The sequence below is a fragment of the Corvus brachyrhynchos genome, unplaced genomic scaffold, assembly GCF_000691975.1.
Source record: "Corvus brachyrhynchos isolate BGI_N302 unplaced genomic scaffold, ASM69197v1 scaffold310, whole genome shotgun sequence".
Taxonomy (NCBI): domain Eukaryota; kingdom Metazoa; phylum Chordata; class Aves; order Passeriformes; family Corvidae; genus Corvus; species Corvus brachyrhynchos.
The window spans coordinates 3,432,434-3,446,281 of NW_008236213.1; the positions used below are offsets into that span (position 1 = coordinate 3,432,434).

Below are 13,848 nucleotides of genomic sequence, written 5' to 3' on the forward strand. Positions count from 1 at the left end.
CATGACCTTGTCCATTTTGTCTATCACACTGACAGCCTATTAACAAAGTTTCATTTCATCACAGAACCAAGAATTTAATAACTCTTGTGAAAGCTCAAACCTTCTAGTTCAGCATAACCCTTAAATTCACTGCTGTCAGCAAGAAACAAACAGAATACTAAAGAAGTAGTGCTATCACTAGAAAACAGGATACAGCTCTACTTGTCCTGCCTGACAGGCCTTTTATACCAAGAAGGATGATACTACTTTTGTACAAATAAGGATGGTACTAGTCTTCTAACTTTGTTTCACAATAGAAACTCCTATGAGAACTCGCTGAAAGCTACTTTTAGGAGCTGTCATCTTCTACCTGCACGATATTCTCATCTAAGGTGGATAATTTTCCACATAACATTATTCAAATGAGCATAACCTTGTTGGGAGAATAGAAACAAAATAATGTCTCCCCTACCTTCAAAAGCTGCTTGCCAATTGTTGGACTCATTTTTTCATCCACCATAAGAATTACTATTCCTCTGTCATCCATACCTCGGCGTCCTGCACGACCTGACATTTGAATGTATTCACCTGAGGATATCTACAATAAAATGAGAAAAAGCAATTAACAAACATCAAGAAAACAGCAAGAACACAAAGTGCTAATTACAATTGCACAGTAAGTTGACACGATGTGTAAAAATTAGCAAAGACTTATCTAAGTTATCTAAGAGTTATCAGATTGACTTCATTAGTCATAACTACCATGAAGTAATTATATAAATCCATTACTATGAATAACATAGTCAGCTGTAAAAGTCAACTACTGCTCTTACAGCTCCATATCATGGTGCATCATTTAAGCAAGAACAAAAACCGTTTTACTAATGTCTTTTATAATGGAAGGTTGCTGAGAATGGTGAAGACACAATTTATCTTCAACATACTGATAATGCACCTTCATCATCTTCAAGTAATGTATCATTTCATTCAAATTATTCAAGATTAACATTAATATACTCACACTTGCAAAAGGGGTATTTTTATGCCTCCTATATGTGAAATTGAAGAGTTTATAACGGACTGGGACATGGCAAGAGGCAGCTACAACTGGTTACCTATGTCTCAGCAAGTTATAAAACACTGGTTTTGTCATCTGTGGAACTGCAATCTCAACAACTCCCCAGGTTTCACTTAGAGTCAGATTTCAAAAACTACTTAAGTGAACTGTGCTAAATAATTTCAGAAGTTCCACATTTCTGCTATCTCAAAGGTAACCCATTCTTATACATATCTTACAGACATGCAATCAGAATGAATAGTGAAACTGAACAACCCAAACTAAGATCGAAGAAATGTTTACTTCATAACGCACAGGTCAAGTCACTTGTCCTGTTCACCACAATTTTCCCACCTTTGAAGGATGAGCCTTGGCTCTTATAAAGCTTTGCTGTGGTGACTTGCAAGACATCATTATTATTTTAAGTAAACCACATACCACATTTTAATGTCTAAAATTTTATAATTATGCAAAAAAATTCTGTTGTAACAAAACAATACTCTCCCAAGGTAAATGATCTCTTTTCTTAGGTCTGTCAAAATTAGTGATCATTAGGATAGGTTATCAAGTCCATTTATTCTCCACAGTTCTCTGACACAGAATAAAATATTTGGGTCTCACAGTTTTGGACAAGTTGTGCAAAAGTCTTAGTCTAATCCAGTGTCTGCTGCTAACCTGTGTTTGTTTCCCTTTTGATGTGTCTATTAAACAATCTCATGGATAATCTGAGGAACCTTGTCTTCAGAAATTTGTGTATTAACTGTAACTGGATTAGATATGAAGATTTTCGAAAGAAAAAGTGTTTTCTACTACACTGAGGTGAACACATAAAGCACAAATTTAATCCTAGTAAGGTTTAAAGAACTCAATTATTCTACAGAACCTGTTTATCACTTACCCATCGGAAATCTTTTCCATCAAATTTACTGGCACTTGTAAACAGCACAGTTCTGGCTGGCATATTAATTCCCATAGCAAAAGTCTCTGTTGCAAATAAGGCCTAAATAAACAGACTGAAGTTAATATAGCAAAAAAAGATGATCTCAAAAGAGGATGAAAACAGTCAGAGATTGCTACACAGAACCCCTCTGGATTTGAACATATCTGTGCAGTCAATACAGGGAACACAGGCACATTCAATACTTAAAAACTGGACTAAAACCATCTTTCCTTCTTCCCTTATTTTTCCTGGGAAAGCATGAAAACTAAATAGATGGGACAAATGAAAGATTCCAAAAAAAACATAATGGAGTGCAAATTATATTAATTAATAATACTAATTAATTTCAATATTCAAGTTTGCAAAGAGAAAATAGGAGTTAGCTATCCCAAAAAACCATGAAATTGACCTAAGGTTACATTTTTCTGAGTATTTCTCCTTAGAACAACCAACAATCAGCTTGGCAATTGTCCATTGTCATTTATAGGAGCAAGATGTAACATAAAACAGTTGAAGAAAATATTTAAGTTAGACACTGTAAGTTCAAACACTTCTGAATAAAATCTGGAACACTTAAAACTACAGCTGCAATTGTGTAGATCTCCACTGTAATACTAGCATACACCCTGAGCTAAAGCGTACTTCTTGGATTTTCAGGATTACCAGCCATGTATTCACAACAGAGAACAAACTACTGACGGACATAAAACATACCTTTATTAGGCCCTCTGAGAAAAGAATTTCTATGGTTTCTTTTAAGATAGGAAGCAAACCACCATGATGAATACCAATTCCTCGTTTCAGGAGGGGAAGCACATGTTCAACCTGAGAAGAAACGTACCAAAGACCAGCAAACAAATTTTAGCATTTGTTACTAAAATTTGCATGGAAAGCCTCAACATTGCCCTCAGTGTTCATGTAATTCACCATTTCCCAATTTAAAATACAATGACTACCCCTTTAATCTTGTAATATTCTGTCTGCTTAGAAGCTTGTATTTTTCCATTGTAAAGATAGGAAAACATCACTATGTTTAGTCATTATACAAAAAATTAGACTGCAGATGCATCAATGTGACTTTTTGAAAGTGTCAGGAGTCAATAACTAGTAAGTGCACACTGCACTCTGACTTGAACTACTTCTGGACTGTTTTAAACCAGGTCTACTGCTTGATAAACTCTTATGTTAACTTAAAAACATAATTGGAAAAAATAAAACGAGCGGTAGGAACTCCACTGTTAATTCTGACATACATCATCTGCTGGAATCGCAACTGCAAGGAATCCTTATCACCTCTTTCATAATGACAAGAACAACATGGGGAGATGAATGAGATTATCCAGTTTTATAATTTCTATACCATCTACAAAACACCCTCAGCTTCACAGGTTGCAGAAAACAGGACAGAGCAATTCAACTCTATTCAAAAGAACCCTGTTCAATCTCCACTCACCTGAGGAAGCTTTTTGTCTTCATCGGAGAGACAATCAATTGCATTATTGAAGACTTCTTCAACCATCTTTTTTTCTTCATCTAAGAAGGCAATTTGTAAATTATCACAAAATGTAGAAGGCTAATACCAGCTGTAAATAAAGTGACACCACATTCTAATATTTACAAAAGTGTACAATAAAAATTGAGTGGAATACTGTGAAGTCTACACAAAACCACCCGCACTGGGTCAGATTATCAAGACTTCAATAAGCCTAGAGGAGCCAAATGGTAAGCAGAAGCAGATGATCAGGAAAAAGAAAACTAGAACAAACCTTTCAGAATAGTCCAAACTTCAGCTACTTCCAAGCTTGGGATTTATCAGTTTTATGTGCTCCCTGCCTATTTCATAAACCTCCCCTGTTCCTCTTCCACCTACTAGTCCCTGTCTGAATGGACATAAAGGCTCCTCCCTATTAACTCTCAAAGTTTACACTGTTTCCACTAAGTAGTATGAATATCAAGAATATACATTCAAAGGTGTGATTCTGAAGAAAACATGAAAATGCACCTCTGCATTTACACTTATCTTTATATTTTCTGACAGAAAATTTTCTGACTATATTTTCTGACTATTCTGCAACACTGAACCAAAATGTGCAATGATTGGAGCAAGTAAGTAAGCAAGCAAGAACCCTGAACATTTCACAAACATGAAACAGTACACTGACTTACAACAAATTCCTTATTTTTGTTAAAACTCTTTAGCTTTCCAAGAAGTGATGAGCTTTAACTTATTTGCAAACCTTGGTCTTAGTCCAAGGCGAAAAACATCTTTAATTACCTTTTGGTTTTTACTTTGAGGAGAAGGGGGAAGAACGAAAGAAAGAAAACTGGGTTGCATTGTCAAGAAAAAACAGTCTAGTGGTTTGTTACACCATTGTTTGGACTTTGAGAGTATACTATTTTTCTAATGAACATAACATGAAAATTTTCGGAAATACTTTTGTTATGATCAGTCTTCTCCCATTACAGACAGAATTTTCTAGCAACTCTTATATTATTATTACAATAAACGGCATACTGAAGCAAGAAATAGAGTTAAAATCAATGAACAGTTCAACATTGCGATGACCAAGTACTCTGTACACCAACACCTTCCTACCGAATACAGCTTGAGATACCAGCATAGTAAAAGAAAAGAGCAGTATGTATTCTCCTTTTGGTTTTACACAAGATGTTCAACAGGAAAAGTAATATTTCACATCAAACTACATCTGTGAATAGAATTCGACTGGATTTATCTGTACCTGTATTGAAGTCTAACTTTGTCATCTGAAGTGCATAGGCTTCACAGTCTTTCTTACTGAAGCTGAAAATAATCACAGGTTGGAAATTCCTTTCCATGATCATCTTCACAATCTTAAAAACATTTGAAGGACCTGCAGGAAGATTACATTCATTTAAATTAAATTTTGCAACAAAAAGTATCTTATGGAGTAACTGAAACACAAGCACAAGTTGCACAGAACTTCAGAAAACATTTATACCAAAAATTACCTCAGAATGGGTTCAAACTCACCTTTTGTTCCTCCTTTCCTGCCTTTCTGATCCCCTTTTGCTAAGTCTCCTGCATCTCTAAGCACTTGCATTGCTGTATTAAAATTATCTTCTCTGAAATCTCCCTAGATGTAAAACACAAACTTTGTAAGGAGTTACTTACACAGCCCACTTAAAAATACCTAGTACTTTGCACAGCCAGTACCATTACCCCATATATACACAGGCAGAAGGACAAAAACAATTCATAAGCTATCAAAAGAGTTTACTAGGTCAGTGTCACAGCTCAGAATTACATTGGTGTCTCTGAAGTTACTGCTCATTGTTCTATCCACCACATTATCCACCATGCCAGACCTGCTAAATGACACAGTACCAAAACTGACTTTTAGGAATGTCCACATAAAACTACACTGCCCAATGAAGACCTATCTTCAAGTGCAGCACTACTGTTTATGGCATCAGCTACTGCTAAGTGAGCTAATGATAAATTTTAAAGAACTTGTTAGTTGAAAAATACCTGAAGAAACAAAAATATTTTGCCCCCTCGACTAAAGTCGAATTTACATGCCCCTGCATTTTCTTTTGAGTGAGAAACAGTACAAGGAAATCAACTACTCTGCAGATGTACAAAAAGCAGCACACATTTTAGGAAACAAGCAAGAATGTGGGCACTTAAGACAGCTCAGGGAAGTATTACTCAGCTGATTGCATGACATTAGATAATAATATCAATTTCTTGTGTAAGACTCCAAAAATCTAAAAGCAATTCAGAGATCACCATTACCCGCTTGTACTTAATTTTAACAAAAACATCCTTTATACAGCCTATCCAAATTTTGCAAGAGCTCAAGCTTTTGACTGTTAAGTGAGGAAAACAATCTTTCAAACAACTGGAGCAATCCTTACATTTTCATCAACAACCAGATGGAGTCCATCTCCTCCTGCTGGAAATATATAATGCTGCAGCGGAGTGGGTCGATAGTCAGTGTAAATCACATGGCAAGGCTATAAAGAAAGAATTCACATAAATATTTTATAATTGCATTGTAATATCACTTGCTTGATGGAAAATCTAATACATTACTATTAAAATACAACTTTTTAAAAACCAGAAAGTAAGGCTTTTGAAGCTAAGATAGAAAATTTTCTATCCTGAATATGGATTTTGTACTAACAACATTGTTTAAGAAAATGAAAGTTTGCAAATGTTTTAGAACTCTGAAGATGACTATAAAAATTCTTTCTCACGAACACAAAAAAGTAAGGATAGGCAGTGTTTCTTTCTGCATTATTAGACAGGCTTGAAATATTAACACCTTCTAAAATCAAATGAAAACCTGTTAATTTCTATTTTGTAAAAAAAGCCTGAAGTATTTCTGAAACACCTAAAAAAGACTCACAGTAGACTTTCATGAGCATTTAAGGTTTCAATGCATCAAGACGACTTGTTTAGGAAAAAACAAACACTTCCTTTAAAACATTAAATATTGCATAAATCTGCTTTTAAAAAACCGGCAATTTAATGTTCTACAAAACAAAGTCAAGGTTTTGTGCCAAGTTTAAACAGACATCTTTTATATTATACTCCCTTCATCACAAACAACTTAAGAATCAATCTCCAGGATATTTTTAAATTTGGACCAACCTCTTGGTGATAACAAATTCCCCAGTTCTAATCCACAAATTCTTTGCTATAAAATCGCATCTTAGAAAAAAAACAGAATAGAATTTAAAACCCAAAAGTTACAGGACAGGATAGATTTCTTAAATTACACTTTTCCCACTTGCTTGCAAGCATATATAGTATTTCCCACGGATTTAAGATTTGCTTTCGATTTCTGCATGGCCTTTTTACAGAGCTCCTCAACCAAATTCTCCCAAAAACCTCTTGTCTATCAACCCTCAGAAAATCACAGTATGTTCACCATGTTTCATAACTCAGAATGTTTGCTGAAATCAGGCAGGTACCTAAATAATTGTGGAAAATAAACATGAAGAAACAGCCTTAATGTTGCCACATAGAAGCAACAGCCAGTACACCTGCAAAAGCAGGAATACAGCCAGAGAACTAGGACTGATCTCTACCATCACCTATAAGCAATAAAATGACTAAAAAGATACTCAAAGGTCCAGTTATCAACCAAACAGAAAGCATTATGTCACAAGACAAAAAGGATAGAGGTACAGCATATGAGAAATATAACCTGTTTGTGAAGATGGCAGATCCATTCAGCAAACTGACGGGCATTTGGAATAGTTGCAGAAAGGAACACATAATGTACGTTATCAGGAAGCAAAATAATTGTCTCTTCCCAAACCACACCACGTTCTGAAAATGGAAAGGCATATGGGAAATTTATGTGGTCAAAGCATGCTTCTCATCCCTGAAGCCAAAGAACAGCATGCTTAAAAAGAAAATAAGACAAAAACTAAAACAAATCTCCCCTTCACAAGTGGGGCATATCAAATGCCCTCAAAATCGTTTCTGCTTTGGCGAAGAAAATGCAAACTACAACACAGAATTACAAAAATTCAGTAGGAAATAAATTCTGAATGATTTATACAGAAAGATGACTGATTTTAAGAGAGAAAATAAGACTTAATACTTCGAAAGAAAAATAAATTGTTCTTGGAGGAAAAAAAAATGATTGGAAAAAAAAAATGGTATGCATAGAATACCTGTATCTCTCATGTAGTGGATTTCATCAAAAATAACCCATGCGACTTCACGCATAACCTCAGAACCTCTGTAAAGCATACTTCTCAAAATCTAGAAAAGGAAGTAAGAGTTGAGTGCCTTTATACAAAATAAACAACAGTCGTGTTACACAAACATTTATAAGAAACTGCCAGAATTTTTGGTTCACATTTACATGGGTATATGAAATCATACTTTGCACAAAACGTAAAAGCATTTAAAGATAAATTGCGAGATGCTTTCCAAGTTCATTCCAATCCAACAAATCTCATTACATGAGAAAAACTGATTTCCCTGAAAGGAAGGTGAAAGAATGAAACAACGTATTTCTCCAAGCTTCTACATGGCAGGTAATTGTTACAGGTCTACTTCTGCAAGCCCTCTTTTTACCTCATCCTAAGAGGAAATCTTTTGTGAGAAAGCTTGCCTGGTTCTTTTGAGGTAAAGACAAAAAGAGGAAAACTCCAACTCATGGCTGCACTTCTACAACAGAAATGTGACAAAACTCTGTAAGCAGTACTTTGTTACCAAAGGTGAAAAGCAGCATATTCCTGGAGCTCTAGCACCTACTGTGAACCACTCAACAATCCTTCAATGATGTTGCTTTCCCCATTTTGCCTTTCTAGAACAAAATACTGACCACAGGATTCAGTAAATCTGACGTTCGGCATTTTACGTTTACAAATACTCAGTGTCTTGAGCACCCAGGAAATGAAATTCTGACTTTCTCCACATTAGAATCAAAAGTTCCTGGCTTATAGTTCAAAAGTACAAATTCACAGAGATTTACCTAATTTTTTAAATAACCAAAAGTTAAAACACTCAAATGGGTCATAACGAACTTTAGAACATTTTCTACCCTAACTGGGCAAGTTTAATGCTTTAAAATTAGACCTCCCCAATCAAAAAAGGGTAGAAGAAAACACAGATCAAGAATTAATGTCTGATCTTACCTCAGTTGTCATTACCAAACAAGAAGCTGTAGGGTTAATGGTGACATCCCCAGTCATCAAACCAACATCCTGAAATTCTTCATACATCTCACGGTACTTCTGATTACTCAAAGCTTTAATTGGACTTGTAAATATCACGCGCTGCTTTTCCCTCAAAGCCAGGGCAATTGCATACCTGTATTCAAACAATGTCCATATTAACAGCTGTCAGGAAGACAGAGCATATGACTTTGTTTAAAAACAAAATAAATTGCGCAATTCAGAACACGAAGAGAATGATTCACAGCATTTGAACCCACACTCTTAACACATTTAGCATTTCATATCTAGATTAGTAAGTTCAGTGCAACCTTAAATCAACTACATATGCATCTCTGGAGAGTGAAAAACCTTTAAACACCAAGTTAGCTGATTTTTATGGACACCAGAGTACAGGTAGTTTAATTAAAAAACTGTCATTTTCTCACAACAAAACTATTGTTACTTGAAGCCATGCTCTAACATATCTTCATGTACACTTCACTCCTTGCTTCAGGTCAGCAAAGCCACTTCACTGCCTGAACCAAACCCTGGCAGAAAATATACACTACCTTTTAAGAATTTCTTGCCCAATAAACACAAAGTTGCCAACTAAAGCAAACCAGTGCTTCCAACAAAGCAAAAAAAGACCACACAAGAAAGTCCTTGCTAGTTCTATCCAAGGGCTAGAAAACAAAGGTAATTTTTCTAGATTTACAGAAATCTGTATTGAAGAAGCTTCCATTTCAATCTATACAGCGACACCTTGACAGTTTAAAAATAAAAGCTAAGCTTAAACACAAATTAAACCTTTTGTTACCCACTAAACGACGAAAGATGTAAATTTCATATTCAAGGGTAGTCAATTTAATTCTAACACCGATGGACTGAATGTTGCATCAAGAAATTGAGACACAACAGCTACTGACAGCACAAGAAAGTGACAGAACGGACATCACACTGTTCTTTCATTAGAGCCTGTTAGAGAAGTACTTACTCAGCACAAACAGTTTTACCAGCTGATGTATGAGCTGACACTAACACAGACTGGTTATTATCTACACAAAGAATAGCTTCTCTCTGGAAGGCATCAAGAATAAATGGATATTCCTAGAAAGAGAAAAAAACAAAAACATTACAGAATTTTAATACAGACTTACATCTAATTAATTTTCTGACTGACCTAGTGTGTAAATTAGAGACAGGAACTAAATCCTGCAGATACTTGTAATTTCCGCTGATCTAATCCAGTATTAGGCAATGACTTTGTATTTAAATATTTTTATCTCATACCATACCTAAGATCTTTGCTTATGTCCTGTTGTCATAGCAAATGAAAATCTTGCCCTGATGACTGAATTTTCTCTAATTTACTAGCTTAGGAAGAGAAACTAAAATGATGCCACCGCCTGATGTAACAAAAAGAATGGACATCATAACAGCCTATCCACCTCATTCAACCACATAATTTTCTCTACAGAATTTTAAATACAGAAACATCAATCTTATTTATGACAGGCTATCTTTTACAGACTTTACTGACAAAGTACATAATTTTTCTCCTCTGCTCTCACCTAGTATGTAAAGCATGTACAAAAAGAAAAAGAAATGGAATCTACCACATACTTTTGCAGCTTTTCCAGTTCTTGGCTTCAGACCCGTGAATTCTTCATTTGCTGGAAGCGCAACCTACAAAACACATTTAAAATAAAAACAGTTGCAGATTTCTGTGTCCACAGCAGTGACATTTCTGGCAATATGAAGTATATGAAAACCAATCTGAATTTCTGTTATCCTGTTTCTACAAGCTCATGTGTCCAGGGTTCATCCCTTCCTCTCAAGAGTTTTTCTATCAATCTCTTTATTCTCCTGCCCCAACAATGCTCCTTCTCTCACTTCTCTGATATCCCTACTGTATTGTGTGAGATATTACTGCTTCAGCTACCTTGGAATACTAGCTTTTCAGGCCAAGACACAATCATGTCTTCCAGCCAGTGGATGTTTCAAGTAATTACTGAGCTCACATTGATAAACATTCCCTTTTCAAGTACACTGTATCTATACTGGTAACATTCCCGTTCCTTGCCAATATCTAACAGTTAATCACTTTAAATACTTAAGCTCTCTATACTTACTAAGTAATGGCAAACCTTTACCAGACATCTCAAAATAACAAGAATTGTACAGACACATGGGCTTTAGAACCCTTATCAGCAAATGTTTATACAGTTCCTTCATTACAAAAGTCTGATGATACAGAGCCCTTGAATGTGACCCTAATTAACTTGAGTTACTTCTGGAAAACAGCACACAAGAGAAAAAGACCATAACAGTACAAGGAATTTAAAATTTACGTATTTGATTCTCACATGAACTCTTTCTGATAGTCATATATGGATGCAGGATGATTTAAGAAAACCCAACATTAATAGTTTATATTTCTTGCATTTGAATTTGTATTTATGTCTATGAACACAACTTGAAAACGGAAGTTTTCATTACTTTGCACATAAAATAATCTTTACAAGAAAGTCTTTCATTCTTGAACTAGAATAGCAGAATACCTCAATGCTCTGATCACACTACGAACACAAACATGTTTCACCAACCAGTAGGTTCTTCTCCTCAACAACAGTGCTCAAAATGTTCTTGTACCTTACAAATATGGAAACCTATCAACATTTTGATTTGAGTCTTTCACAATCACTCATTTTATTTTAAGTATGATTGAAACTTTTTCTGGTAAAATATTTTACTAATTTTTCAAGTGCATTTTGTGCATGCTCAGTGTCAGATAGAGACTTCAAATTCCCCACAACCTTAAACATAGTATGAAATACTGTATCTGCTAGAGTGCAGGAAAGCTCTGGAGAGGTATCAGGACAGGCTGGATCAACGGTGTGAAGTTCAGCAAGGTCAAGTACAAGGTCCTGCCCTTGGGTCACAACAATTCTAACGAGCACTGCAGGCACCCCCAGGTGGGGAGACAGCTTTTTCTCTGAGGTAATAAGCAAAAGGAGGATATGAAATGACCTTAAAATGTGTATGAAGAGATTGAACATTAGAAAAGACTTGTCAAGCACTGGACCAGGCCGTCCAGGAAAGTGGTTGAGTTATCATCCCTGAAGCTATTTAAGAGATGTGTAAATGTGGCACTTGGGAACAAGGTTTAGGGGAGGACTTGGCAGTGATAGGTTAATGGTTAGACCACAAAGGCCTTTTCCAACCTAAAAAATTCAGTGATTCTATGATCTAATAATTACAAGCGGAATAACGAATACTGTTATACTGGCAGGATACACACAATTAGGTGAAACAAGCCTATTTTTCATCTGCATTTTCATTGCACTCACCTCATGTGTACAACCTTCAACAGTGTCCACAGACTGCACCGTTACTTGAGGCATCAGATCTGTCAAACTAAAAAGATATGAGTTAGGATTGCCAAAACAAGTACTCAAAAATCCTGATCTTTATAAATGTCAATATGTTGAATTTCACCTTTACTTGAATTGCAACACCAAAAAAAAAGGATGCACAGTCTTGGCATGGACAGGCAGCAGAGGTTACCACCAGGACTAATACCTGTAAATTAAAATTTTGCTACCATATAAATCTACTTTAGCTATTGACTCAAAACTTGCACCACACAACAGCACTTGGGTCACATTTATTCCCATAAAGTTTTATGATTAAATGAGGACTTTTTTCAATACATAATGAAACAAAATTCAAGACCTGTACTCCTGCTACTAGTCAAGACAGAGTAAGCAGCTTGAAGCATCTCAAGCAGCTGCCTGAGGACAAGGCTCCTCTTTTCTTTACCAGTTCCTTCTCTCATGGCCACAAGAAGGGCCTAATGTCTCAATGCAAGAAACTGTTTATTTCTGATGGTTTTAACATACTTAGCAAGCTACTTCAGGCAAGTATACATTCTACTGATACCACCAACACAGAAAATGACTTAAAAGTATTGTTTCTGGTTCTGTTTTGCTTCTATACACTTACCCTTTGTTTACAGTGTTTTGAGAAGCCTTCTCATGAGCTTTTCACAGAAAATCTGACACTGAACTTCAGAAAAATTAAATGCAAGACCAAATGACAATGCAGTTACCACCTCACATGCCTCAAAAGCCTTGTTTGTCCTATTTGCGCAAGCCTGTCTCCTCCCACGTACTTCCAGCTCATCTTCTGCTCTATGTGAAATGAACATGATGGCTTTGAGCAAGAGTCACCGATTCATATGAGTAACCACAAATTAATGTATACTTTCTACTGCAAACATCTACAAGTCTGCAGTATTTTAAACACACCCAGTGCTCATTACTGCTGAGGCTGCACTAGCAGCACATTCTCACTTAAACAGATAATGGAAAAACAAACTTGTGCAAATTCATCTTTACATGAAAACACTGCAAAGCTACTTTTTATCAACTGTTCCCAACTGTTCCCAGTGTGGCTTGCTAGGACTACCTTACACATTAAGCCAGGCACTTACTTAACATCTTCTGATAAAACATCTTCCAATTTCGGCTTTTTTCCCAAAAAGACATTTTCAGTACTATCAAGTTCAACTTCCCTTTTTGGCTTTACTATTGCTGGTACTGGAGGCTTTTCTTCCAATCGTTTTCTGCAACATAAAAAAGTAAGAAATTTACATTTTGCCTCATTTATTCATGTAGTTTCAGGAGAAAAAACAGATAGGCTAAGGGAAACTGTGATCCCATTGCACTTGGGAAACAACCCAGGTTAAGTCCATCCACAAAAACTGTCGTGGAATTTCAAACCAGCGCCCAGATAAGATGGCCACCAGGTCCCCATACTCCCCAGCTGACCACAGCACCAGGGCTGGCTACAGCTTAGAGCCAGGGATCCTGGGAAAGTGCCTCACAGAATCACAGAATGGGTCAGGCTGCAAGCGACCACAGTGGGTCATCTGGTCCAACCTCCATGCTCAAGCAGGACGATCCTAGAGCACACTGCATAGGAGTGTGTCCAGATGGTACTTGTATAGGTCCAGTGAGAGAGACTCCCAAAACTCTGGGCAATCTGTTTCAGTGCACAGTCACCCACGCACTAAAGAAGTTCTTCCTCGTGTTCAGGTGAAACTTTCTGTGCATCAGTTTCTTCCCGTTATCTCTTCCTATTGCTCGGCACCACCAAGAAGAGCCTGACTGCATCCTCCCGGCACCCTCCCTTCAGACACTTA

General features: G+C 36.3%; 1 protein-coding gene across 1 annotated transcript in view; it reads right to left on the reverse strand.

Annotated features, from left to right (window-relative positions):
• SKIV2L2 (Ski2 like RNA helicase 2) overlaps positions 1–13,848 on the reverse strand; it is a 43,243-nt gene that overhangs the window by 27,891 nt on the left and 1,504 nt on the right. The window contains exons 3-16 of the mRNA XM_008643222.2: positions 13,138–13,269; positions 11,993–12,059; positions 10,266–10,328; positions 9,637–9,749; positions 8,622–8,796; positions 7,650–7,740; positions 7,175–7,299; positions 5,877–5,975; positions 4,990–5,092; positions 4,718–4,849; positions 3,430–3,509; positions 2,691–2,801; positions 1,935–2,036; positions 452–577 (exon numbers count right to left, since the gene is read on the reverse strand). Coding sequence (XP_008641444.1) covers positions 452–577; positions 1,935–2,036; positions 2,691–2,801; positions 3,430–3,509; positions 4,718–4,849; positions 4,990–5,092; positions 5,877–5,975; positions 7,175–7,299; positions 7,650–7,740; positions 8,622–8,796; positions 9,637–9,749; positions 10,266–10,328; positions 11,993–12,059; positions 13,138–13,269 — 1,519 coding nt within the window. The remainder of the gene's footprint in view (positions 1–451; positions 578–1,934; positions 2,037–2,690; positions 2,802–3,429; positions 3,510–4,717; positions 4,850–4,989; positions 5,093–5,876; positions 5,976–7,174; positions 7,300–7,649; positions 7,741–8,621; positions 8,797–9,636; positions 9,750–10,265; positions 10,329–11,992; positions 12,060–13,137; positions 13,270–13,848) is intronic.